We start from the raw sequence: 27635 nt of genomic DNA, 5'->3' as shown, positions 1-27635 counted from the left end.
GGATCCCCCCAACTTTGTTGAAAATAAGAGATGGCATCAAGAACCACATCTCATTATCATTTTTCAAGAAAGATCGTAGCCAATTAATCTTTAAAATGCCATTCATTATTTCAAAATCGATTGCTTTTAAACCCCCCTCTTCATAATCTTTTATCAAGTCCCTGTTACTAATATAATGATGTTTATTTTTCCATATGAAATTAAAATTCGCCTTATTTATGTCTTTTATAATTCTTGGTGGGATGGCTAGGGAATAAGCTGGATAGATTAATCTGGACAAAGATTCAACCTTGGTCAACATTATCCTGCCGAACAACGTTAAATCTCTCTGTAGTCAATGGTTTAGAGGTTTTTTTTGCATTTGTCAATTGTATTCTGAATATTCTTTTCGTCTCCCTGTGAGGTGTCATGCCGAGCAGATGTCAGAGTTGAGTTCAAGCAAAGTTGACTCTTTCGGTGATTACAGTTTGTCCGGGCGGGCTGTGCGTCTTATTTCATCCGCAGACACGTCGTTGGATGAGGAACAGCTCATGTTGGCATCAGTGGCAGTCAGGATGGCAGCATCTTCCAGAGGGAAGGTCAGGTCGCTGGTCTCTCTGAGCAGGACGCTGTCCACCAACAAGCCCGGTTCCACGGCTGGAGATTACCCTTCTCCGGCTGAAGTTCCCGCTTCTCCCCCGAACAGCGAGCCAGCCGCGGCGCCTCAGCGGAGACCCAAAAAAGACCCCAGCGGCTGCTCCGTGCTCCTCTTCCCCGGTCAGGGCAGCCAGTTTGTGGGCATGGGCAGAGGACTTTTAAAATACCCCAACGTTAAAGAAATGTTCACCGTAGCCCAGAAGATCCTGGGTTACGACCTGCTGTCTCTGTGTCTGGAGGGCCCCGAGGACGAGCTGCAGAAAACGGTTCACTGTCAGCCGGCGGTGTTTGTCACCTCCCTGGCTGCTGTGGAGAGACTCAACCAAGAAAACCCCAAAGTAAGTGCCAGATAAATGTCTGGAAAAAGGACAATAACTGCAGGTCCTGCCTTCTTAAATGTGGCCATTTTATCTTTTTTTTTTTTTTAAATACTGCTACAGTAATATTAATTTATATTTAAAATGTGCGCACATTATGTATGAAGGTGTGGATGAATGATGCTTGTTGTAAGAAAGCATTTTGAGTGCCCAGTAGAAGAGCATCTTTCAAATGCAAAGTTTCTCATTTCAACTTTAATTACTGCACCTGATTAAGGCGGTAGAGTAAATAAGGCTTCCAACAGTGGTTATTTCTTATTATCACATCTTGTTTTTATTGTTTTTATCAGTAGATTGTTGTTTCACTCCCACCAAAAACATCACCGTAAATAATCTTCTGATTCTGAATGACCATTTAAAAAAATAAACAAATTGTTCTGAGTTAATTTCAGTTACGGATGTATCAGTGACATAAATGATATATCGGTCATAATCGGGAGGCTGTTACATTTTTATTTTATTTTTTTTTTTGACTTGTTTCCTGCTGTACACAGGCCATTGAGATGTGTGTCGCTGCTGCAGGTTTCAGTGTCGGAGAATTTGCTGCTCTTGTCTTTTCTGGGGCGATGAACTTTGCAGAAGGTAGAAAGATTTCTTTTTTGGGTTTTTTTGTGCACTTGTAAAAGGTGTTTTAATCACAACTTTGGTTAATATTCTGTATTTACTCCTTATGCATCTTCTAGCTTTGTATGCAGTGAAGGTGCGAGCGGAGACTATGCAGAAGGCCTCAGAACTGGTTCCCAGTGGGATGCTGTCAGTCACTGGTAGACCTCAGGCTCAGTATAATTATGCCTGTCTGCAGCAGGGCTGCCACGATTAGTCGACTAGTCACGATTACGTCGACTATCAAAATCGTCGACGACTGATTTAATAGTCGAGGCGGCGTTTGAAGCTTTGTAAGATCACAAAAGACGCAGGAATAAGTAGTAGGATTTAAGAGTGTAATAACGGACTGAAACAGAAGATGGCAGCACTGCATATACAAGGATGCCAGCCGTTAAACCCCGAAGAAGAAGAAGAAGAAGAAGAAGAAGAAGAAGCGGTGTCCCAGAATTCATAGCGCGGCCTAGCTCAGTTTCCAACAATGGCGGCAGCTAGTTAGTTTTAATATTACTCTTATTATTCTTTCTGGGTCACAAAATAAACGTTTAACATATTTTCAGGCGAGAATGTAGCTGTGTAAACCTCAAATATCTGCTCAGTTTATCAAGACACCACATATTTTCAAAAGCGCTCCGATGTTTTCGGAGACGTCTGTTACCCACTAGCTCGATAGCTAGCCGGGGCAAGGCTCACTAGAGCCGTGAGAACACCGGACTCCCGGCAGATCGTTTTCAAACACACCGCTGTCTTTCGCTGCTCAGGTTAAACATGATATATAAGTCACTTAGATAACTTAAAAATGTTATTGTTTGGCTTATTTTAGTATTTTATTTGTTCCTGAGTAAATCTGTTTTGCTGAGATTAAAGTTATAGTTTTTACACAGCTGAATAAACGTCAAGCAGACAGCTGATTATCAGAAGTGTGAGATGCTCGAGAATATTCTCCGGTGTCCTGTTATATTTTAGATAGCAAGGAGTTTATTAAACTTCACCGAAACAATCTGCAAATTTCATTAAAATTTAATAAACTATCATCTTGTCTTTATTTTTAGTTAGCACATACCTTAAACACTTAAAGCTGTAAGCTAATGATAGTTATATAAGAGCAGATGCTGCTGGTGCAATAAGCTGAACGTTTTACATCCAATGGATGATGAATCAGAATCAGAATCAGAATACTTTATTGATCCCTGGGGGAAATTATTTTTTGTTACAGTGCTCCATTTTAAACCAACATTAAGACAAGACAGACAATACGCTAACTAAGAATAGTACAATATATACATATATATACATACATACATACATAAGTCACTTATAAATAAATAGTTGGAAAAGAAACAGGTGTAGCTGTAGCAGCAAACAGTGTGTTAAGTGGATGCGTTGTACAGGGAGATGGCCACAGGCAGGAATGATTTCCTGTGTCGTTCAGTGGTGCTTTTCGGTAATCTCAGTCTCTCACTGAACGAGCTCCTGTGACTGACCAGCATGTCATGGAGTGGGTGGGAGGTGTTATCCAACATTGTCTTTATCTTGGACAGCATCCGCCTCTCCGACACCACCTTGAGGGAGTCCAGCTCCATCCCCACAACACTGCTGGCCTTACGGATCAGTTTATTAAGTCTGTTGGCATCTGCGACCCTCAGCCTGCTCCCCCAGCATGCAACAGCATAGAGGATCGCACTGGCCACAACAGACTCATAGAAAATCCTCAGCATTTTCTGGCAGATGTTGAAGGACCTCAGTCGCCTCAAAAAATAGAGACGACTCTGGCCCTTCCTGTAAAGTGCTGTGGTGTTTTTAGCCCAGTCCAGTTTATTGTCAATGTGTACTCCAAGGTATTTATAGTCCTCCACAATGTCAACACTGACCCCCTGGATTGAAACAGGGGTCAAGTGTTTCCTGGTCTTCCTGAAGTCCACGATCAGTTCCTTGGTCTTTGCCACGTTGAGCTGCAGATGATTCTGCTCACACCACGTGACAAAGGAGTCGACCACAGCCCGGTACTCTGTCTCATCATCCCTGCTGATGCATCCAACCACCGCAGAGTCATCAGAAAACTTCTGAAGATGGCAGGTCTCTGTGCAGTGGCTGAAGTCTGTGGTGTAGAGGGTGAAGAGGAAGGGGGAGAGGACAGTCCCCTGTGGTGCCACTGTGTTGCTAATCACCTTGTCAGACACACACTGTGGGAGACGTACATATTGTGGTCTTCCTGTCAGGTAATCAACAATCCAGGACACCAGAGAAGCATCCACCTGCATCGCTGCTAACTTATCACCCAGGAGGGTCGGCCTGATGGTGTTGAAAGCACTGGAAAAGTCAAAAAACATGACCCTCACAGTGCTCGCCGGCTGGTCCAGATGGGTGTAGACACGATTGAGCAGGTAGATGATGGCGTCCTCTGTTCCGAGACGAGGCTGATAAGCGAACTGAAGGGGATCCAGATGTGGTCTTACTATGGGTCGCAGCTGGTCCAGGATGAGCCTTTCCAGGGTCTTCATGATGTGGGAGGTCAGTGCCACGGGCCTGTAATCCTGGGGGCCACTGGGACGAGGCGTCTTTGGTACAGGGACGAGGCATGATGTCTTCCACATCACCGGGACCCTCTGCAGACTCAGACTCAGCATAAACAGTTTATGAAAGACTCCACACAGCTGGGGGGCACAGGCCTTGAGGACAAGGGGACTCACTCTGTCTGGTCCAGCAGACTTGCCTGAGTGAAGTCTCCTCATTTGCATCTCAACCTGGTATTGAGTGAAGGTGATGGGTGGGGGAGGGGTGTCAGGAATCTCACAGGAGGCAACATGTGAAGAGAGAGGCTGGCACAGTGGTGTGGTTCTGGATTCCAGGCTGACTGCAGGTGAGGTTGTGGGGGTAGGAGCAGACACTGTGGTGTCGAATCTATTGAAAAACAGATTCAACTCGTCGGCTCTATTCTCACCTCCCTCAGCTCCCCTGCTGTTGGTTGGCCTGAATCCAGTGATGGTCTTCATGCCCCTCCACACCTCTCTCATGCTGTTCTGCTGGAGTTTCCACTCCAGCTTCCTCCTGTAATTGTCCTTAGCCTCTCTGATCTTGTCCTTTAGTAACACCTGGATCTTCCTCACCTCCTCTTTGTTGCCCCCTCTGAAAGCCCTCTTCTTGTTGTTGAGGAGGGCTTTGATGTCCTTAGTCACCCACGGCTTGTTATTTGGGTAACAATGAACAGTCTGAGCTGGAACAATGGAGTCGGTGCAGAAAGTTATGTAGCCTGTGATACACTCAGTAAGCCCATTGATGTCCTCGGCGTGAGGCTCACAGAGTGTTTCCCAGTCGGTCACCTCGAAACAGCCCTGTAGTTCCGCTATTGCCTCCTCTGACCACCTCCTAACAGTCCTGGTGGTCACAGGTTCCCTCCTCACAATTGGCACATAGCGGGGGGTGAGGTGAATCAGGTTATGATCTGACCTACCAAGTGGGGGGAGGGAGGAGGAGCTGTATGCATCCTTGACGTTAGCATACAGTAAGTCTAAAGTTTTCTCTCCCCTGGTGGGACAGTCCACATATTGTTTGAATGTTGGTAGTGTATTGTCCAGTGATACATGGTTGAAGTCACCCGAGATCACAATAAAGGCACTCGGGTGCTGAGTCTGTAGCCGAGCTATGGCAGAGTGGATAGTCTGATTAGTCGACTAATCGCAAAAATAATCGGTGACTAGTCGACTATCAAAATAATCGTTTGTGGCAGCCCTAGTCTGCAGGCAAAAGAGCACTGCAAGAGTCTGGGGATGGAGAATCCTGTGTGCTCTGTGGCCAACTAGCTTTTTCCAGATGGCAGGGTTATTGCAGGGCACCAGCAGGTAATGCATTCATATATTCTTGCTGCTTTAATATACCGTGAATCTATTGTGTTCTCTTTTCTGTCTTCTCTCAACCATCAAAAAAGTTGTTAGAGCTGCTCTTGTCATTTCTGCTGTCTTCTTTGACTTCTCAGGCTCTGGATTTCCTCCAGGAAAACTCTCGGCGCCTAAAGTTCATGCGGACCAAAACTCTCCCAGTCAGTGGTGCGTTCCATACTGAGCTGATGGCATCGGCTACTGAACCTCTCAGAGAGGTGCTCCGGCAGGTGGAGGTCAGTCAGCCACTTTATCCAAAAGGGATTAACATATTTTCCGAAACATGTATTCAATTACTCTGTAAAGCTACACCAGTCCTCATTTTTAAAAGATAACCCATCCTATTCAGTCTGACTCGGAAAGTTAAATGGAAAGTATACCCAAGATTTTACATCTGGTATTCAGCCATTCAAACTGCCCTCCGTCTTCAGAGTGAGGGAAAGTCTTCCCTTCACCATGAACTCAAACTGAAGAGACGGATCCAGCGGGAAAACAGTCAGCGGGAACGCAGCCGGAGCGCCCGCAGCAGCTGCAGCAGCAGGGGCAGCCAATCTGATGACTCGACTATCCATGAGACAGAGAAGACAGAAAAAGAGAAAGACAAACAGGACTTAGAGATTGAAAACATTATCAAGGTAAGTGAGGGCTATAAGAATCTTTTTTTGTAATATTTATTTAATTACATCATGCACCAAACTATCCATGGTAGTGATTATTTAACTAAGTCATAGTGGCACTGGGCAGCTGCCAGTGCAGTTCATTTTGTCCATTTAAAAAGTACCATGTACACTCACTGGCCACATTTTTGTTAGATACACCTGTTGAGCTGCTCATTAGGTCAAATACCTAATCAGCCTATCACATGGCAGCAGCTCAGTGCATTTAGGCATGTATACATTAATAAGATGACCTGCTGAAGGTCAAATGGGATTTAAATGACTTTGAACATGCATTGTTGTTTGTGTCGGACAGGCTTGTCTGAGTATTTCAGAAACTGTACAACCATCTAACCGGTTTATAGAAAATGGTCTGAAATAGAGGAAATCTCCTGTGAGCAGCACTTCTCTGGGAAAAAAATCACTTGTTGGTGCCAAAGATCAAAAGCGGAATGAGCAGATTACTTACAGCTGTAAGGAAAGCAACATGAACTCAAATACCCACTTACTTCAACCAAGTTATCAAGAAGAGCACCGCTGAAAGCACAATACGTTGAACCTCGAAGCTGATGGCCTAGTGTCACCTGCTGGATAGAGGTGAAAACACAAACCAAACAATGGCTCTTTCATCTGTTTCACAGCATGCTCGGGAACTGGAAACTCGCCGAAGGGAGGCAGAGGAGAGAGAGCGGAGGAAGCAGAGGGAGGTGCAGATGGAACTGGAAAGACAGCTGAAAGAGGCTGAGATGGTAAAAAAAAAAAGTTTTCCACTTGACACCAATTATGTACAGAGTCTTTTCTCCTTGACTTTGATCTTTGAGAACTGCAGCAAAATGTTGACTGTCATTATAAAATTCACACCTATAATGATTTGGAAAAATGGTTATGACAGTCCAGGAAAAGGTGATTCAGGAATAGGTCAGTTTATACCGCTCTGTTGGTGCATCTGTTTATGTAGCTGTGTGTGTGTGCATAGATAAAAGACAGCATGCAGGCTGAGATGCAGGTGAAGGAAAAGGAGGCTGAACAACAGAAGAAGAGGATCAGGGAGCTGGAGCTGACACAGCAGCAGCTGGAAGTTGCCCTTAATATGGAGATCCAGGCTCGGCTGGAGGAGGAGAGGGCCAGACTGGAGCTTGAGCGGTAACAATGGATTTCTAACTCTTATTATGGCCCTTTATTATTTTATTTGTGATGGAGATCTGAGATATCCATGAGAAGTATTAACTGTCATGCGGCGGCTGTGTGAAGGCAAGAGAGGACCCAATTGCACGGCTCTAGACACACGGGAATGAACTCAAAGGCAGGTCTTTATTAACAGGAACATAAGAAGTCATACAAAACTATACTGGGAGAAACTAAAGCTGAGGCGCTGGGAAGACACGGGAAATGCACACAACCTAGAAGGATGACGCAACACAGAACAAAGGGACACTCTGACATAAATACACAGAAGGTAATGAGGGAAGTGGGAACACACGGGGAACACAGCTGAAGACAATTACTCATGACCGAGCAGGGAGGACACGAAACTGAAAATACTGACACCAAGATGTGGACCTTAAACACAACACAGTACACAGAGATGAGCACAGAGAGAGAGGCAGAGAACAAGGATGAATACGAGGGGATGAGGAGAACACAGAACACAACGGACGGGAACACGGTACCAGAACAAACACCACAATAAAAGCATGGACACAGGGGGAATCCAACTACCAAACCAAACAATCCAATGGACATAAGGAACAAAATACAAAACCACAGGAAAACTGAGAACACTGGGTCAAAATGACCCAGGACCATGACAATACCCCCTCTCAAGGGCTGACTCCAGACAGCCCTTGCGGACGGCAACGGCGGCAGAACAGATCCGGAGGCCGGCCGTGTGGAAGGCGGCGGCTACAGAGCGGGACCGGAGGCCGGGCCCCTCGAACCCTCCAGCGGAGACGAGGAAGGGCTGGCTGGGCTCTCCAGAACCCCCAGCGGACAAGGCAGGTGGCAGCGTGGAAGCCGCGGAGTGCTGGATGGGCTCATCCGAGCTTCCAGCCGGAGCTGATGTAGCGCCAGAGGGTATCGGGACCCCTGGCTGAATGTTAAGCTGACCAGAAGACCAAACTGCTACAGGGGACCAAACTGATGGCTGTAGTAATGGTTGTGGTGACAGTGGAGTGGGCGGTGGAGTGGATGACTGAGTTAACGGTGACTGTGCTAATGGTTCAGCTAAGGAGTGCATTAATGACAGGACTACAGGTTGAATGACTGACTGAGCAGCAGCCTGAATGGCTGAGTGTCGTGATGGTTGTGGTGGAAGAGAAGCGGGTGATGGTGTGGATGATGGAGCTACGGGCGACTGAGTGGCAGACTGAACTGATGACTGAAGTGATGGTAGAGGTGAAAATTGAGCTTGTGGTGGGGTAGCTGACTGAGGTGCGGGGGACACAGGAGACAGAGCCAGCGGGGACACAGGAGGCAGAGCTACAGATTGAACTGAGGGAGACTGGGTAGCAAACTGAACTAGTGGTAGTAATGGCGGTTGGGGAGAAGGCTGGACTGTACACTGAGGAGAAGGCTGACTGACTGACTGAGGAGCATCCTGTGCAGCTGAGTGTAATGATGGTTGTGGGAGCGAATGTTGGACAGGTGGTGGTGTCGGGTCCCCTGAGCCTACAATGCGGATGAAAGGTGCAGGCACCTGCTGGACACCAGTCGCTCCCACCTGAGGAGCAGGTACAGGTGCAGAGATCGGCTGGGTCCTGGCGGGCCCCACCTCAGTGGTTGGCACAGATTTCGGCAGGGACTGGGCGGCTGCTGTCCCCACCCGAGGAGCTGATACGGGTGCAGGGACCAGCAGAGCCTCAGTCGACCCGGAAACCGGAACAGGGACCAGCTGGGCGCCAGCCCCCCTCACCTGGGGAACTGAGATAGGTGCAGGGGAGTGCTGGGCCGCAGCTATCCCTAGAACGCAAGGGGCCTGGGAGGCGGGCCTAGAAAGAACAGTCTGCAAGAGATCAATTCCCTGCCCTGAGTGAGCGGATGAGGAACAGCGCTCTGACTTCATAGCGTTAAGTGTGCTAAAGCTGTAGCTTACAGGCACTAATGCACCACCTTCAGTGTTTACAGACTCTAGAGAAATGTGATCAGCTGATGCACCAACAGTCTTAGAGCTTCTTTCTTCGGAGCTAACCATGCTTATACTGACAGAGGAGGGGTTAATAGCCGATGTAAACATAGGTCTGTGCACCGGAGAGGCAGATGAAACAAAGTCTTTTACCTCCGGATCGCTGGAAGCAGTAAACCTAGGGAAAACAGTGGTGGGTGTAGAGCCCCCTGACTCAAGAACATTCGAATCAGTAAATACGTCAGAATGGACTTTCCCCTGGGGTGATGGCTCAGAAGTAACGAGCTGGGGTCGAGCTATCACAGGAACATTTACAGTCTTGGATTTTACTGCTTTAACATCTAAGGAGGCAGGTTTTAAAGCCCCAGTGGTGAGCTTAACTGCAAAACAATCATTCTCAGCAGACACACAGGTAAAGGGCACAGAAGCAGGTGTCTCTAACTCAGGAAATGCTGACTTCAAGTTTTCAGACCTAGGAAACACTAGCGAAGGATAATCTTTCTCAAATATGAGTCCAAACGTAGGAGAAACGGTCTCTGAGTTGACCCTCCGGGCAGTACAACGGTTCATAAGAAGTTCGGGTTCGGATTCAACATTTACAGATCGTGAGCCTTTAGAGCCTACGGCAAGAGTCACAGAGTTTGCATTCCTGCATTCAGAGTAGTGAGAACTAGCCTCAGAGTGAACAGAAAGAGTGTCTTTGTCACTCACCCCAGCCGGCTGCTCAGTAGTCCCGGAATCCGGCTGAGGAGAGGACCGGCGACGGCGTCTCCTCCTTGATGAGGGAACGGAGGTGACGGGGGAAACCGGTGATGATGCGGGGGTGACGGTCTCCTCTTCATCATCCGACCTCATCGCTGCTAGGAAAGCAGCGGGAGAGCGACGGTCAGAGCTGAGAGGGGATGGAGAAGGGCTCCGCGGCAGCAGCGCCAAAAAACCCTCTCGTTTTAGCAGCCGCTGTTGCGATACCGAGAGCCCCGTCTGCTGCTGCGATGCCGTCGCGGCGAGCTTAGTTCGCTGCTGCTGCGGCGGCTGACTGGCGGAGATCTCCGTCTGCAGTCGCTGTGGTGTGGAATCCCGGGAACAGACACTGTCTGCCAGCTCACGAGCTTGTAATGCCTCCTTGGCTCGGCTCAGTTCGTCAATAAAGCCCTCATAGCAGGTGAGCTGGTGAAGGAAAGGGTTTCCCTCGATTATTGCCTTTATGGCGTTAAGTCCGACGGAAATTGTCCGTGAGTCCGAGGCGCGGGTTATTCGTTGCACCAGACTCTGTACACGGAGAATATCTCCCTCACGGGCGGAGCCTGCTGGGTCCATTTCGTGGTTGCGTCGTTCTGTCGTGCGGCGGCTGTGTGAAGGCAAGAGAGGACCCAAATGCACGGCTCTAGACACACGGGGATGAACTCAAAGGCAGGTCTTTATTAACAGGAACATAAGAAGTCATACAAAACTATAAATACACAGAAGGTAATGAGGGAAGTGGGAGTTGTTACAGGATGCAAACATGTTTTATACTGCTTTGAAGTCTGGGACAGCATCATAAGAGGCATAACTGATCTCACCGTAGTCCCATGAAGACTCAAGATGAGTGTTTTCACGACTGCCATCTTGGTGTTTTGAAATCAGGCATGATGAATGAAGGGAAGAACTGTCTGTTAAGGTTCTCAGTCGTTCAGGTCATCGTAGTCTAAGGAGCTTGGAAAGAAAAGCATCTGGACTTCTTTAAGCTTCTTGAAGAGCGTTTCACCTCTCATTCAAGAAGCTTCTTCAGTTCTCTGAAGAAATTCTGAACTGAAGAAGCTTCTCAGATGAGAGGTGAAACATCTTCAAGAAACTTAAAGAAGTCCAGATGCTTTTCTTTCCACGCTCCTTAGACTGTAGTTAAACTTCACACACTGGACTTGTCAGTCACACATCCTTCGCCAGTAGGCATTCCCAGAATGATCTTTCCCCTTCTGACGCTTAGAATGACCAAATATGTGCAAAATGGACAATTCAACATGCCACCATGTCAGTCTTTTATTAAATATGACATGAAACAAATGACTGAGCCATTAAATTTGTCACAAAGGTGTTCACCTAATTCCAGGCAAATGGAATAGACTTCTATGGGACCATAAGTCTTTTTGCACTTTGACATTTGTTTTACTTTTCAGATCTGTAACCTATAACTTTTATACTGTATGTGTTTTGATCATAGGAGTCTACAGGGACTTACTTACTTTTAGCACGTTTAGCAGTTGATGTTGGCTTCTTTTTTCAGTACTGGAGCTTCCTGCTCATTGAAGACTTTTCTAAAAGGAAATGCTTAATCCAAAATGGCGTTTTAAGGGCTTGGATTAATGTCAATTTCAGCAAATATTCTTTCTTATGTTAAAAGAACATGGATCTCTGTCAGTGATAACTTCTGACTTTATAACTCAAATTTTAAGAGAGAGCTTCACTGCTAAGCTCTCATCTGTGTGGGTGTCACGGTTCGCTTGAGGACTCACATGCAGGACTCAGAGGCACAGTCAGTATTTATTACAGTTCCACCAGGTGTATATACAAACAGTGCAGGGGATAGTGCTATATACAAAGCGGTGACAGGGAAAAGGCTCCGGGGAAATCCAGGTAGGGAAAAGACACTTGCTCCTCTTCTGACTCTCTCTCCAAACACTCACACAAAAAGGGAATCCGCTCGGGGAATGCAGAGTCGGGTCCAGGGGATCTATGTACAGAAGGAAACACACGTTAGAGGTTTTGCACAGGGAAGCAAATGAGAACTTGCTGAGAGCCGGGCTGCACTGACGCGAGTCACACACAACGATCCAGCGATGAGTAGAAGCCACTCCCTGGCTTAAATGCTGGCTGCACTGATGAGGCCCAGGTGTTTCCTCCTCAGAGGGGCGTGGGCCGAGGGCGTGAACCCACCATGAGTATATCTGTATCTATATAGATATATATGTGTATTCGTAACCTTTTTTCATCATCTAGTTTCCTGTGCCAGATCTTCTACTGATCCACTGAGGCAGACATGTAAAAAAACATGAACTAAAGCATATTTCTGTATATAAACAGGACCTTAAATCTTTATCAACAGCTACTTTAGAGGAAATTCTTCAATAAACTGCAACCAAAGGCTCAACTCAGAGGACAAAACCCAACCAAAAACAAAACAAAATAGTAATGAAGGAGAATCTTCAGCAAAGATGAATTAAACAAGTTTTATTTTGATCAAATTTTACTTTAAGTAAAACACATCTTTATTTGATGACTTTAATGTCATCAAATAAAGACAGTTTTGATGGAGCTCCTGACCCAGCCCAAGCTCTCTATGAAGACGAGGAAAAACTCCCCAGGGGGCCAGATCGATGGGAAGAAACCTCGGGAAAGCCCATTCAAAGAGAGATCCCCTTTCCTGGGATGGCTGGGGGGGTTACAGGAACTCCGAAAAAGCTAAATTTTTATTTATTTATTTTTTAAGATTGACCCACTCTATCTATTCCTGTCCAACAGAAAAAAGAAAGGAAGTTACTACAATGTATCACACTTACATGATAAGGTGTGAATTGTGTGTTTGTGTGTGTTATCTTAGCCAGGGGTGAAGCTGGAGCTCCTCCAGTGTTGGGCGCTTCTCCGGGACTATAGCTAAACATGCGTCCAAGAAATTCCGGCATTCTTGAAAGAAAGAAAAGATCAAAAAGATGAAGATGATAGTTCTAGTGATCCAAGGCATCAGTGAATGTGGAAGTGTGAAGTTTTCTTACCTGTGGACAGACGCTTTTTGATGCTCAGTTGCTTTGTGAGGAACCTCGCGGTACTAAAGTATCGTGCATGAAGCGCTTCATACAACACCACTCCCATTTGCCACACCGTGGTGGGTCCACACCTGTAGCAGCTCCTAATGTACCACTCGGGAGGGATGTGAAGAGGAGTGCCTAACAAACAGACACAATTGCAATTTCTTCTAAAACAAAAGACACAAATTGTTACATCTGTGAAAAGCAGGAGCAGAATATGTTACCATAGAAGATGCGATACAGAGATCGCTGTTTAACAAAGCAGCTCAGTCCAAAGTCAATGATGCGAACTCGAGGCACATCTGAGCCGGTCTCAATCAGAATGTTTTGTCCCTTGATGTCCCGATGAAAGATGTGTTTCTCCTCAAGTTCCTTTACAGCATCAACTAGTTGCTTCAGAATGACCTGGAAAAGATGAAAAACACAATAATGAGTTAATGCTTTTCTGCCTTGATTGAATGCTGTACAGTCTAAGGCTCTCCCAGTCAACCTACCTTGGCCTTGTCCTCTGGTAAAGCTCTTCCATTTTCTGCTTTGTATTTTTGCAGGTCCACAGCAGGGACAGGTCTCTCCAGCACCAGGATCAGCTCTTTGCCAAAGTCGAACCACTCCAGCAAGGACACAGGTGCTGATATTCCCACTGACCCTTCTGCTTCACCTGCAAGTTTAAGCATAATGGCCACTTCCACCGAGAGCATCTTCCCATTTTCATCCTGAAATATTACAACAAAGTGGATGATGAGGAACGCCGCATTCAATCCAGTAATGTAAAACTAATTCAAGTGTTGGACGCTTACCGCCACTTTGCAGTAGACTTTATTTTTGGGAATGTGTTTGATGGCAACCTAGAAGACACAGAGCATTGGTGAGCATTTCCTCAGTATGACATAATGAAAGGTGGAAACACAGCAGACGTCTCAGTTTACGATATTATCCATTATCTGCGTTACTGCCTGTCTTACTACCATCATCTGAACACTTACTGGAAAACGATCTTCTATCCGGTAGCCAGAAAACACTGCTCCGCAGCCTCCTTCTCCGAGCTGGTGCTCCTCCACATATCTGGCTTGGAATTCACCTGAACAGACAAAACAGCAAATCTTGTTTTATTACAGCTGTGACACAAATTACTCTCCTCTGTAGCCTAAATGTTCCTTCTGCCCTTCCCCTGAATATAAAACCCAAGCTGCTTGCTACTTACGTTTTTGGTCTGCCACTGATTTTTTGCCCTGGTCCACATTCCTTTTTTTTTTCTTGGGTGACTCTCTGTTGTCTCCCGTGGCCTTTCTTTTGCCATTTTTTGTGCACTCCTGTTTGTTGTTCAAGTCTGGAGATGTGGAAAACACCAAAAGCACATCAGCTCACTGGATGATAGACACAAACACTAAACACCAATATCTTAAACCTAGCAACCACACTTAATCTACCCCCTTATTCAACTAATTAGCCTACCTTTACCAGAGTCCAACGAGGAGGATGCTTGCTCCTTGTCACCGCTCGTATGGTCGAGAAGTTTAGCCTTCTTTGCTTTCTTTGTTGTGCCCTCTTCATCTTGCACAACCTTGCGCTTCACTCCTTTGACCACATCTGAGCTGGTGGAAGGACCAGCCTGCTCAGCGACCCTCCTCCTTTTTATTGGGGTCTTCTTTTCAGGACTGGCCTTTCTTTTAGCAGTCCTGCTCTTACAATCTATAAACGACGACAACAACACAGTGGTGAAAAAGAGTCCCCGACATCAGGACTGGAAGCAGTTTGATGGCAAAGAATTTGAAATTGCTTTTGCTTAAATGATCACAAGTTTATTCTTGGGATTAAAAAAACTGACCAGTGCGAATTGATACTAGGTTTACTAAGTCTTAGATCTTGATGACACTTGTTGGTCTGTTTTTACTGTTGAGTCCAAGAATAAACTTATTACATTATTTTACCAAAAGACCGGTAACCTTCCTTTGATTAGACATCTTGTATTAAAGCTATTTTCAATCAAACATATGATTCAATTGCTTCAAAAATGATTCACACAGTGTCAACATTTCTAGGATTTGGATTTTACCAGGTTCTTATTTTATTATTTTACTTACCTTGATCTCCTGAATCTTTCTTATCGGCCGGAGTGGTAATTTTTCTTGTTTCCTTTTTCATTGTAATTTCGGAGACCCTTTAAAATCGAAAATGTAAACCGTAATGAGTTAATATTGAGTTAATACTTCTTCAAATGTGCACCTTTCAAATGCTTGACTTTTCTAACTGAATTCTGTAAGTGAGCTTTATAAGTAAACTCTGGAAACTACGGCAACACAACATAGAATCTTGCCTTTCAGTGACTTCACTGACTGCCAGTAGTTCAAAGTAGTTTACAGAAAAACACTCTGGCAGACAAAGCCATAATATTTCATATAATTCAATCATTTCATATCAATTAAACAGTTTCTTTCATTATCTTTCATCATTTGTATAAAGACCTCATCTATGGATGACAGTATGAAGATTTGTGGTTGACCACACACTAATAAACACAGTGTCAGCTACATTGTCATCTGATTTAAAGTATTTATTATGTACATTTAACTGTCATGGTACTGAGTCTGTGACCCAGTGTTTTGTGTTTGTTCATTTATATTCATTGATTATTCTTATGTATGTTTTTGGTTCTCTTTATTGTTTTCTTCTTGTGTTATATTCTTAGGCTTTAGGTTTCTGTTACTTTGCCTTGCCCCTGTGTCCCACGTGGCCCATTGTTTTCCTCTGTTTGCTGTTGGGTTGTCTGTGTATCATCCATGACAATTAAATTAAATAGCAAATGCAACTACAATTTCAATGAGATTCATTCCTGGCATTCTACTGCGGTGGCTGAAAGTAGACACCAAGCATTATCACTGTAACTGATGTAAATATTGGACTTGGAGGGGATTCATCTGATAGACTGATGCAAACATTACTGTAGCGACTTCCACAGTCGCTAGAGGCCAGGGATGGAGCCTGCCTATTTGCCTGACACGCTGTCAACTTTACGCAATAATGCAAGAGGTGGAATTGTTTGCTTGTTTATTAAAGTGCTTTGAGAGTTTACAGAGTAATGTCATCAGCTCCTGATTCAGACTCTTAAAACATCACAGGCTCTAATGTAACAAAGCGAAACATGTTGTGCAGCGCAGCGGTCAACAAAAACTACGGCTACCCAGCCCTCCTCTCTGTCAAAAATACGGAGTGGAAACTACAGATATTTGTTTAAAAATGTAGGGAGTAAAAATTAAGTACAGCAAGGAAGTTTTTTTTTTACTTTTTTACTTCCTACCTGTGGAGCCAATTAAGCTAAATTTAAGAAGCGCATGTCTGTGTATACTTAAAAGCTCTTATGGTTATTTTCACTTTGTAGACAAATTAAAGCACAGAAAAGAAAAACACGATACATTAGAGCATGACATAATTTGACCTGAGGTGGCGCTGCACCGTGAGAGAGCCTGAACGTCAACCGGAAGAAGACGAGAATAAACTCCGTATAAACAACATGGCGTCTCCCTGTGAGGTTTTTTGTTTTGTTTTGTTTTTTAAATGAACTTTATTTAGAACAATAACAATGACAATCTCAAAGAGACAAGCGACATATTAAATCAATCAGAACAGAATCACATCTCCTGTACACCACAATGAAATCGACAATAACTGAAAGTAAACATACATACATACACACACACACACACACACACACACACACACTCATATACACATACACATACATATAAATACATATATATACATATATATGCATATACACATGCATACCTACACATCCATATTCACACATCTACATAATAATAATATAAAAAGATGAATAACCAATACAAAAATAAATAACAATAAAAAAAAAAGAATGAAAAACAAGGAACAGAAATAAAGAAGACAAGGGGGATCATAAAATCTCTAAAAGTGAGGTTCCATAAACAAGACACATAACTTAAATAAGGGGCTAAGAAAAATCAAACTCTTCTAAAAATCTATGCAATTTGATTGCTTGGGGCTTATTTATTAGCTTAAGAGATTTATGGAACAGGGAGAATTTTGTCCTACCTGGATATAAGGTGTTAACCAAATACCTCCTCAAAAATGGATTATTGCATTTTCCATTAACCAAGTCAAGACCATCTAGTTTAACTTTATGTAAATTTGTAGTCTGTATATTTGAAAAATTGTTCTTTATTGTATTTACAAGGACTGTTGGGATATTCTGTGAAACCTTTTTATAGAGCTCGAACGAGCAACTCATGTCATATTTCTCATTAAGCCTGTTTAATTCAAGTATATCTCCATTTTCATCCATTATATGTGTCACAGACCAAATTTGTTTTGTCATCCATTCGTCCACAAACATAGATTTCCCCCGATTCAATATCACCCTATTATTCCACAATGGAACATTGTGGGGACTAAAGTTATGTTTAAACATTAATTTACAATTTAACAAAACTTGTTGATGAAATTTGGAAAGTTTTATGGGTAGTTTAGAAATGTCAAAATCACATACTAAAAGGATCCCCCCAACTTTGTTGAAAATAAGAGATGGCATCAAGAACCACATCTCATTATCATTTTTCAAGAAAGATCGTAGCCAATTAATCTTTAAAATGCCATTCATTATTTCAAAATCGATTGCTTTTAAACCCCCCTCTTCATAATCTTTTATCAAGTCCCTGTTACTAATATAATGATGTTTATTTTTCCATATGAAATTAAAATTCGCCTTATTTATGTCTTTTATAATTCTTGGTGGGATGGCTAGGGAATAAGCTGGATAGATTAAACTGGACAAAGATTCAACCTTGGTCAACATTATCCTGCCGAACAACGTTAAATCTCTCTGTAGTCAATGGTTTAGAGGGTTTTTTTGCATTTGTCAATTGTATTCTGAATATTCTTTTCGTCTCCCTGTGAGGTGTCATGCCGAGCAGATGTCAGAGTTGAGTTCAAGCAAAGTTGACTCTTTCGGTGATTACAGTTTGTCCGGGCGGGCTGTGCGTCTTATTTCATCCGCAGACACGTCGTTGGATGAGGAACAGCTCATGTTGGCATCAGTGGCAGTCAGGATGGCAGCATCTTCCAGAGGGAAGGTCAGGTCGCTGGTCTCTCTGAGCAGGACGCTGTCCACCAACAAGCCCGGTTCCACGGCTGGAGATTACCCTTCTCCGGCTGAAGTTCCCGCTTCTCCCCCGAACAGCGAGCCAGCCACGGCGCCTCAGCGGAGACCCAAAAAAGACCCCAGCGGCTGCTCCGTGCTCCTCTTCCCCGGTCAGGGCAGCCAGTTTGTGGGCATGGGCAGAGGACTTTTAAAATACCCCAACGTTAAAGAAATGTTCACCGTAGCCCAGAAGATCCTGGGTTACGACCTGCTGTCTCTGTGTCTGGAGGGCCCCGAGGACGAGCTGCAGAAAACGGTTCACTGTCAGCCGGCGGTGTTTGTCACCTCCCTGGCTGCTGTGGAGAGACTCAACCAAGAAAACCCCAAAGTAAGTGCCAGATAAATGTCTGGAAAAAGGACAATAACTGCAGGTCCTGCCTTCTTAAATGTGGCCATTTTATCTTTTTTTTTTTTTTTTTAAATACTGCTACAGTAATATTAATTTATATTTAAAATGTGCGCACATTATGTATGAAGGTGTGGATGAATGATGCTTGTTGTAAGAAAGCATTTTGAGTGCCCAGTAGAAGAGCATCTTTCAAATGCAAAGTTTCTCATTTCAACTTTAATTACTGCACCTGATTAAGGCGGTAGAGTAAATAAGGCTTCCAACAGTGGTTATTTCTTATTATCACATCTTGTTTTTATTGTTTTTATCAGTAGATTGTTGTTTCACTCCCACCAAAAACATCACCGTAAATAATCTTCTGATTCTGAATGACCATTTAAAAAAATAAACAAATTGTTCTGAGTTAATTTCAGTTACGGATGTATCAGTGACATAAATGATATATCGGTCATAATCGGGAGGCTGTTACATTTTTATTTTTTTTTTACTTGTTTCCTGCTGTACACAGGCCATTGAGATGTGTGTCGCTGCTGCAGGTTTCAGTGTCGGAGAATTTGCTGCTCTTGTCTTTTCTGGGGCGATGAACTTTGCAGAAGGTAGAAAGATTTCTTTTTTGGGTTTTTTTGTGCACTTGTAAAAGGTGTTTTAATCACAACTTTGGTTAATATTCTGTATTTACTCCTTATGCATCTTCTAGCTTTGTATGCAGTGAAGGTGCGAGCGGAGACTATGCAGAAGGCCTCAGAACTGGTTCCCAGTGGGATGCTGTCAGTCACTGGTAGACCTCAGGCTCAGTATAATTATGCCTGTCTGCAGTAGGGCTGCCACGATTAGTCGACTAGTCACGATTACGTCGACTATCAAAATCGTCGACGACTGATTTAATAGTCGAGGCGGCGTTTGAAGCTTTGTAAGATCACAAAAGACGCAGGAATAAGTAGTAGGATTTAAGAGTGTAATAACGGACTGAAACAGAAGATGGCAGCACTGCATATACAAGGATGCCAGCCGTTAAACCCCGAAGAAGAAGAAGAAGAAGAAGAAGAAGCGGTGTCCCAGAATTCATAGCGCGGCCTAGCTCAGTTTCCAACAATGGCGGCAGCTAGTTAGTTTTAATATTACTCTTATTATTCTTTCTGGGTCACAAAATAAACGTTTAACATATTTTCAGGCGAGAATGTAGCTGTGTAAACCTCAAATATCTGCTCAGTTTATCAAGACACCACATATTTTCAAAAGCGCTCCGATGTTTTCGGAGACGTCTGTTACCCACTAGCTCGATAGCTAGCCGGGGCAAGGCTCACTAGAGCCGTGAGAACACCGGACTCCCGGCAGATCGTTTTCAAACACACCGCTGTCTTTCGCTGCTCAGGTTAAACATGATATATAAGTCACTTAGATAACTTAAAAATGTTATTGTTTGGCTTATTTTAGTATTTTATTTGTTCCTGAGTAAATCTGTTTTGCTGAGATTAAAGTTATAGTTTTTACACAGCTGAATAAACGTCAAGCAGACAGCTGATTATCAGAAGTGTGAGATGCTCGAGAATATTCTCCGGTGTCCTGTTATATTTTAGATAGCAAGGAGTTTATTAAACTTCACCGAAACAATCTGCAAATTTCATTAAAATTTAATAAACTATCATCTTGTCTTTATTTTTAGTTAGCACATACCTTAAACACTTAAAGCTGTAAGCTAATGATAGTTATATAAGAGCAGATGCTGCTGGTGCAATAAGCTGAACGTTTTACATCCAATGGATGATGAATCAGAATCAGAATCAGAATACTTTATTGATCCCTGGGGGAAATTATTTTTTGTTACAGTGCTCCATTTTAAACCAACATTAAGACAAGACAGACAATACGCTAACTAAGAATAGTACAATATATACATATATATACATACATACATACATAAGTCACTTATAAATAAATAGTTGGAAAAGAAACATGTGTAGTTGTAGCAGCAAACAGTGTGTTAAGTGGATGCGTTGTACAGGGAGATGGCCACAGGTAGGAATGATTTCCTGTGTCGTTCAGTGGTGCTTTTCGGTAATCTCAGTCTCTCACTGAACGAGCTCCTGTGACTGACCAACATGTCATGGAGTGGGGGGTGGGAGGTGTTATCCAACATTGTCTTTATCTTGGACAGCATCCGCCTCTCCGACACCACCTTGAGGGAGTCCAGCTCCATCCCCACAACACTGCTGGCCTTACGGATCAGTTTATTAAGTCTGTTGGCATCTGCGACCCTCAGCCTGCTCCCCCAGCATGCAACAGCATAGAGGATCGCACTGGCCACAACAGACTCATAGAAAATCCTCAGCATTTTCTGGCAGATGTTGAAGGACCTCAGTCGCCTCAAAAAATAGAGACGACTCTGGCCCTTCCTGTAAAGTGCTGTGGTGTTTTTAGCCCAGTCCAGTTTATTGTCAATGTGTACTCCAAGGTATTTATAGTCCTCCACAATGTCAACACTGACCCCCTGGATTGAAACAGGGGTCAAGTGTTTCCTGGTCTTCCTGAAGTCCACGATCAGTTCCTTGGTCTTTGCCACGTTGAGCTGCAGATGATTCTGCTCACACCACGTGACAAAGGAGTCGACCACAGCCCGGTACTCTGTCTCATCATCCCTGCTGATGCATCCAACCACCGCAGAGTCATCAGAAAACTTCTGAAGATGGCAGGTCTCTGTGCAGTGGCTGAAGTCTGTGGTGTAGAGGGTGAAGAGGAAGGGGGAGAGGACAGTCCCCTGTGGTGCCCCTGTGTTGCTAATCACCTTGTCAGACACACACTGTGGGAGACGTACATATTGTGGTCTTCCTGTCAGGTAATCAACAATCCAGGACACCAGAGAAGCATCCACCTGCATCGCTGCTAACTTATCACCCAGGAGGGTCGGCCTGATGGTGTTGAAAGCACTGGAAAAGTCAAAAAACATGACCCTCACAGTGCTCGCCGGCTGGTCCAGATGGGTGTAGACACGATTGAGCAGGTAGATGATGGCGTCCTCTGTTCCGAGACGAGGCTGATAAGCGAACTGAAGGGGATCCAGATGTGGTCTTACTATGGGTCGCAGCTGGTCCAGGATGAGCCTTTCCAGGGTCTTCATGATGTGGGAGGTCAGTGCCACGGGCCTGTAATCCTGGGGGCCACTGGGACGAGGCGTCTTTGGTACAGGGACGAGGCATGATGTCTTCCACATCACCGGGACCCTCTGCAGACTCAGACTCAGCATAAACAGTTTATGAAAGACTCCACACAGCTGGGGGGCACAGGTCTTGAGGACAAGGGGACTCACTCCGTCTGGTCCAGCAGACTTGCCTGAGTGAAGTCTCCTCATTTGCATCTCAACCTGGTATTGAGTGAAGGTGATGGGTGGGGGAGGGGTGTCAGGAATCTCACAGGAGGCAACATGTGAAGAGAGAGGCTGGCACAGTGGTGTGGTTCTGGATTCCAGGCTGACTGCAGGTGAGGTTGTGGGGGTAGGAGCAGACACTGTGGTGTCGAATCTATTGAAAAACAGATTCAACTCGTCGGCTCTATTCTCACCTCCCTCAGCTCCCCTGCTGTTGGTTGGCCTGAATCCAGTGATGGTCTTCATGCCCCTCCACACCTCTCTCATGCTGTTCTGCTGGAGTTTCCACTCCAGCTTCCTCCTGTAATTGTCCTTAGCCTCTCTGATCTTGTCCTTTAGTAACACCTGGATCTTCCTCACCTCCTCTTTGTTGCCCCCTCTGAAAGCCCTCTTCTTGTTGTTGAGGAGGGCTTTGATGTCCTTAGTCACCCACGGCTTGTTATTTGGGTAACAATGAACAGTCTGAGCTGGAACAATGGAGTCGGTGCAGAAAGTTATGTAGCCTGTGATACACTCAGTAAGCCCATTGATGTCCTCGGCGTGAGGCTCACAGAGTGTTTCCCAGTCGGTCACCTCGAAACAGCCCTGTAGTTCCGCTATTGCCTCCTCTGACCACCTCCTAACAGTCCTGGTGGTCACAGGTTCCCTCCTCACAATTGGCACATAGCGGGGGGTGAGGTGAATCAGGTTATGATCTGACCTACCAAGTGGGGGGAGGGAGGAGGAGCTGTATGCATCCTTGACGTTAGCATACAGTAAGTCTAAAGTTTTCTCTCCCCTGGTGGGACAGTCCACATATTGTTTGAATGTTGGTAGTGTATTGTCCAGTGATACATGGTTGAAGTCACCCGAGATCACAATAAAGGCACTCGGGTGCTGAGTCTGTAGCCGAGCTATGGCAGAGTGGATAGTCTGATTAGTCGACTAATCGCAAAAATAATCGGTGACTAGTCGACTATCAAAATAATCGTTTGTGGCAGCCCTAGTCTGCAGGCAAAAGAGCACTGCAAGAGTCTGGGGATGGAGAATCCTGTGTGCTCTGTGGCCAACTAGCTTTTTCCAGATGGCAGGGTTATTGCAGGGCACCAGCAGGTAATGCATTCATATATTCTTGCTGCTTTAATATACCGTGAATCTATTGTGTTCTCTTTTCTGTCTTCTCTCAACCATCAAAAAAGTTGTTAGAGCTGCTCTTGTCATTTCTGCTGTCTTCTTTGACTTCTCAGGCTCTGGATTTCCTCCAGGAAAACTCTCGGCGCCTAAAGTTCATGCGGACCAAAACTCTCCCAGTCAGTGGTGCGTTCCATACTGAGCTGATGGCATCGGCTACTGAACCTGTCAGAGAGGTGCTCCGGCAGGTGGAGGTCAGTCAGCCACTTTATCCAAAAGGGATTAACATATTTTCCGAAACATGTATTCAATTACTCTGTAAAGCTACACCAGTCCTCATTTTTAAAAGATAACCCATCCTATTCAGTCTGACTCGGAAAGTTAAATGGAAAGTATACCCAAGATTTTACATCTGGTATTCAGCCATTCAAACTGCCCTCCGTCTTCAGAGTGAGGGAAAGTCTTCCCTTCACCATGAACTCAAACTGAAGAGACGGATCCAGCGGGAAAACAGTCAGCGGGAACGCAGCCGGAGCGCCCGCAGCAGCTGCAGCAGCAGGGGCAGCCAATCTGATGACTCGACTATCCATGAGACAGAGAAGACAGAAAAAGAGAAAGACAAACAGGACTTAGAGATTGAAAACATTATCAAGGTAAGTGAGGGCTATAAGAATCTTTTTTTGTAATATTTATTTAATTACATCATGCACCAAACTATCCATGGTAGTGATTATTTAACTAAGTCATAGTGGCACTGGGCAGCTGCCAGTGCAGTTCATTTTGTCCATTTAAAAAGTACCATGTACACTCACTGGCCACATTTTTGTTAGATACACCTGTTGAGCTGCTCATTAGGTCAAATACCTAATCAGCCTATCACATGGCAGCAGCTCAGTGCATTTAGGCATGTATACATTAATAAGATGACCTGCTGAAGGTCAAATGGGATTTAAATGACTTTGAACATGCATTGTTGTTTGTGTCGGACAGGCTTGTCTGAGTATTTCAGAAACTGTACAACCATCTAACCGGTTTATAGAAAATGGTCTGAAATAGAGGAAATCTCCTGTGAGCAGCACTTCTCTGGGAAAAAAATCACTTGTTGGTGCCAAAGATCAAAAGCGGAATGAGCAGATTACTTACAGCTGTAAGGAAAGCAACATGAACTCAAATACCCACTTACTTCAACCAAGTTATCAAGAAGAGCACCGCTGAAAGCACAATACGTTGAACCTCGAAGCTGATGGCCTAGTGTCACCTGCTGGATAGAGGTGAAAACACAAACCAAACAATGGCTCTTTCATCTGTTTCACAGCATGCTCGGGAACTGGAAACTCGCCGAAGGGAGGCAGAGGAGAGAGAGCGGAGGAAGCAGAGGGAGGTGCAGATGGAACTGGAAAGACAGCTGAAAGAGGCTGAGATGGTAAAAAAAAAAAGTTTTCCACTTGACACCAATTATGTACAGAGTCTTTTCTCCTTGACTTTGATCTTTGAGAACTGCAGCAAAATGTTGACTGTCATTATAAAATTCACACCTATAATGATTTGGAAAAATGGTTATGACAGTCCAGGAAAAGGTGATTCAGGAATAGGTCAGTTTATACCGCTCTGTTGGTGCATCTGTTTATGTAGCTGTGTGTGTGTGCATAGATAAAAGACAGCATGCAGGCTGAGATGCAGGTGAAGGAAAAGGAGGCTGAACAACAGAAGAAGAGGATCAGGGAGCTGGAGCTGACACAGCAGCAGCTGGAAGTTGCCCTTAATATGGAGATCCAGGCTCGGCTAGAGGAGGAGAGGGCCAGACTGGAGCTTGAGCGGTAACAATGGATTTCTAACTCTTATTATGGCCCTTTATTATTTTATTTGTGATGGAGATCTGAGATATCCATGAGAAGTATTAACTGTCATGCGGCGGCTGTGTGAAGGCAAGAGAGGACCCAATTGCACGGCTCTAGACACACGGGAATGAACTCAAAGGCAGGTCTTTATTAACAGGAACATAAGAAGTCATACAAAACTATACTGGGAGAAACTAAAGCTGAGGCGCTGGGAAGACACGGGAAATGCACATGTAACACCCCTTTCAACACTTGGGATACAGATTTAAATGGTTACCTGTGTGTTGGGCCAATAGCTGAGGTTCGACTACTGGAGCAGTGGATGACTAATGAAACGCTCTGAGAACTTGGTTTGATCAATTTGTATTCACAATTAAAGAATCTTACATACATACAATGAAAACAATAACAGTACATGAAAGGAAAAATTGGGCCCAAGTCACGGAAAATAATAAACAAAACACACACAACCCCGGGGGATTTGACTCAGTCTCTCTCTCTCGTGTCAGCCGACACCCTTAAGTGTGAGTCCAGCAATGAGGATTCTCTTTGCAGGATGTGCAAAGGAGGAATGACGTGCAAATCTGTCCTACCACTTAAGTAGAGTTTGTACAGTTCACAGTTCGTCCAAAGAATTTAGTTCTCTTCCTAGAGCAATCATCTCAAGGGTCCTGGAGGGGTGGCTCGCCATCTTTGGACTGGATCATCACTGAACTGTACGCCCAAGTAAAAAACCTGACCTGTATAACACAGTCAGAATAACATTCAAAAATCTATATTTAGTCATTTATACATATATCCTTTCTTATGTTTCGTTCATACATACTAACAAATTTGCATTTTACCTTTCCAGTATACAGAAAGAACGACAGAATATTCCAAAACATAGACAATGATAACTTCTTACCAAAGTAACCAATAAAATGGACTCTCCTGGAGCTTCAAAATGGCGATGGTGAAGCGTTGTAGCACAACTACAAAGAAACATAACCCCATTTTCTTTAAACTGTATTCACCTCACAATGAACGCAATTAAGGATTGATATAGGAACATATCAACATCTACAGCATACATATGACTTACAATCTTTACATGCATCGTCATAGGAAGCTAACAAACTCTAACATACAGTTTAATCCTCACAATCACACATGTACAGCCACATGGCTAATAGCAATAGCCGCGATAGCCGCTAGCATGTCATCGTTAGTGGCTTAAACTCACAATATTCTTGTTCACAACAAATTAACTCACCCAGAAGAATCCGAGCAGTAACAAACTCCTTTCTGGGTAACAACAATTCCTAGATAGCTTATTTCCACCGTACAGGATAAAAACAACCACGCTTTCCACTTGGAAAAACGGACTTTTCTTCCTCTCCCTCTCTCCTGATATCCGTAGCTGCTATGCAGTGAACGGCAGGAGGCGGTACTTCCCCCTGTATACTTCAAGGACCATCAGGACATTATAGACATCTTCTATTTTATTAATTCTCAACAAAATAATTTAACTTAATAAAACTTAACAGTGAACTCAAAATACTAACATCACTCATAACACACTAGAACCCCTTAGTAACTCTCCAGGGTTACACCCTCCCCCACTGAAGGGTGGCACGTCCCCGTGCACCTTCTCTGCGGCTGTGTTGTTACTGGATCGACAGGAGGGATGGTGGTTTGATTGTACCACAACGGTTCTGCAGCATCCATTGACCTTATTATAGCAGCACCCAGACCATGAAAAAGTGACTGAACCACCTCTATTAAAGGGTTTCCAAGTTCAGCATAATGGAGTCTCTTTGGTCGACTTCGCTGCCTGTTTGAACATCTGACGGCCTCATCTAACCCCTCTGATGGCTCTTTTATGTGGGTTAAATTAGCTATGTCATCAGTTTCAGGAACATCTTGTGTACCTTCAATGTCAAGCAGCTGAGATTGCCCAACAGGTGAAATGAGGGGCACTGAAATCTCACCAATCTTCCCAGAAGATTCACTTTCATCACCTCCAGTTCTTCCTGGTTCTTCACGGTCAAGAAAGCTGACCTGAGGTGAGCTTGTGGCTGGGGGCTCCTCCCCTGCTTCTATGGGAATTTCCACCTCAATTTCATCTGAAACTGCTCCGGGAACAACCACTCTGCTAAGAGGGATCACATTGTCAGTAACGTGCTGCTCTGGTGGAATGTCGGATGAAACGTGGTCAACCTTGGGCATTAGGGTGGAGGCAGCTGGATCCAAAAGTACAACCCTTGAAGGATACACTTCTTCTTCGTCTGACATGACATCATCAAAGCATTCGTTTACATGACCTGGGTTTTGACGGGTTCTTGGCCTTCGCACTGTTGGCGGTACTGGGGTTTCAGGAGCACTTACGGGCAGAAACCCACAGGGCAACAGGAGGTCCCTGTGTAAAGTGCGCAAAGGACCATTTCCAGCCTCAGGCCGCACTGTATACACGGGAAGGTCATTAGCATGTGACACAACTATATACACATCTGCCTCCCATTTGTCTGCTAGCTTGTGCTTTCCCCTCAGTCTCACATTTCGAACTAGCACTCGATCCCCTGGTTCAAGGCTAGACCCTGTAACTCTCTGGTCGAACCTAGTTTTGTTACGATCTGCAGATTTCTTAGCATTTCTGCTTGAAAGCTCATAACTCTCTTTCAGGCGGTTCTTCAGGCCTTGCACATACTGTGAATGAGACAATGGCAGAGGATCAACAGGAAGCCCGAAAGCTAAGTCCACAGGGAGTCTTGG

At 44.5% G+C, this 27635-nt stretch overlaps 1 protein-coding gene, 1 long non-coding RNA gene and 2 pseudogenes across 4 annotated transcripts; 2 read left to right on the top strand and 2 right to left on the bottom strand.

Moving 5' to 3' along the window:
- The first annotated feature begins 395 nt into the window (after positions 1 to 395).
- Positions 396 to 8240, top strand: LOC308399844 (annotated as a pseudogene). Its single transcript has 9 exons — positions 396 to 974; positions 1508 to 1595; positions 1697 to 1815; positions 5357 to 5455; positions 5590 to 5727; positions 5923 to 6126; positions 6789 to 6896; positions 7124 to 7290; positions 7973 to 8240. The product of its transcript is annotated as an uncharacterized misc_RNA (transcript).
- A 4596-nt stretch (positions 8241 to 12836) lies between these two features.
- On the bottom strand, positions 12837 to 15192 carry LOC308399843 (serine/threonine-protein kinase pim-2-like; the record flags this gene model as incomplete). Its single annotated transcript, XM_080887256.1, has 8 exons — positions 12837 to 12928; positions 13018 to 13188; positions 13275 to 13455; positions 13545 to 13763; positions 13848 to 13895; positions 14034 to 14128; positions 14503 to 14739; positions 15132 to 15192. The coding sequence occupies 8 exons, from the start codon at positions 15190 to 15192 to the stop codon at positions 12837 to 12839; spliced, it is 1104 nt and encodes a 367-aa protein (XP_080743382.1).
- A 2780-nt stretch (positions 15193 to 17972) lies between these two features.
- Positions 17973 to 24864, top strand: LOC308399842 (annotated as a pseudogene). Its single transcript has 8 exons — positions 17973 to 18551; positions 19081 to 19168; positions 19270 to 19387; positions 22920 to 23025; positions 23160 to 23297; positions 23493 to 23696; positions 24359 to 24466; positions 24694 to 24864. The product of its transcript is annotated as an uncharacterized misc_RNA (transcript).
- Positions 24865 to 25133: 269 nt separating this feature from the next.
- On the bottom strand, positions 25134 to 26938 carry LOC308399978. Its single transcript, XR_013972281.1, has 3 exons — positions 26137 to 26938; positions 25789 to 25855; positions 25134 to 25621 (listed from the first exon to the last, which is right to left on the bottom strand). It is a non-coding gene; the product is annotated as an uncharacterized lncRNA (long non-coding RNA).
- Positions 26939 to 27635: the final 697 nt, after the last annotated feature.

The sequence above is a fragment of the Rhamphochromis sp. 'chilingali' genome (assembly GCF_963969265.1).
Source record: "Rhamphochromis sp. 'chilingali' genome assembly, chromosome: 7".
In the NCBI taxonomy this organism is placed as follows: domain Eukaryota; kingdom Metazoa; phylum Chordata; class Actinopteri; order Cichliformes; family Cichlidae; genus Rhamphochromis; species Rhamphochromis sp. 'chilingali'.
The sequence above is the reverse complement of the archived record's forward strand: the minus strand, read 5'-3'. Positions and strand labels throughout refer to the sequence as shown.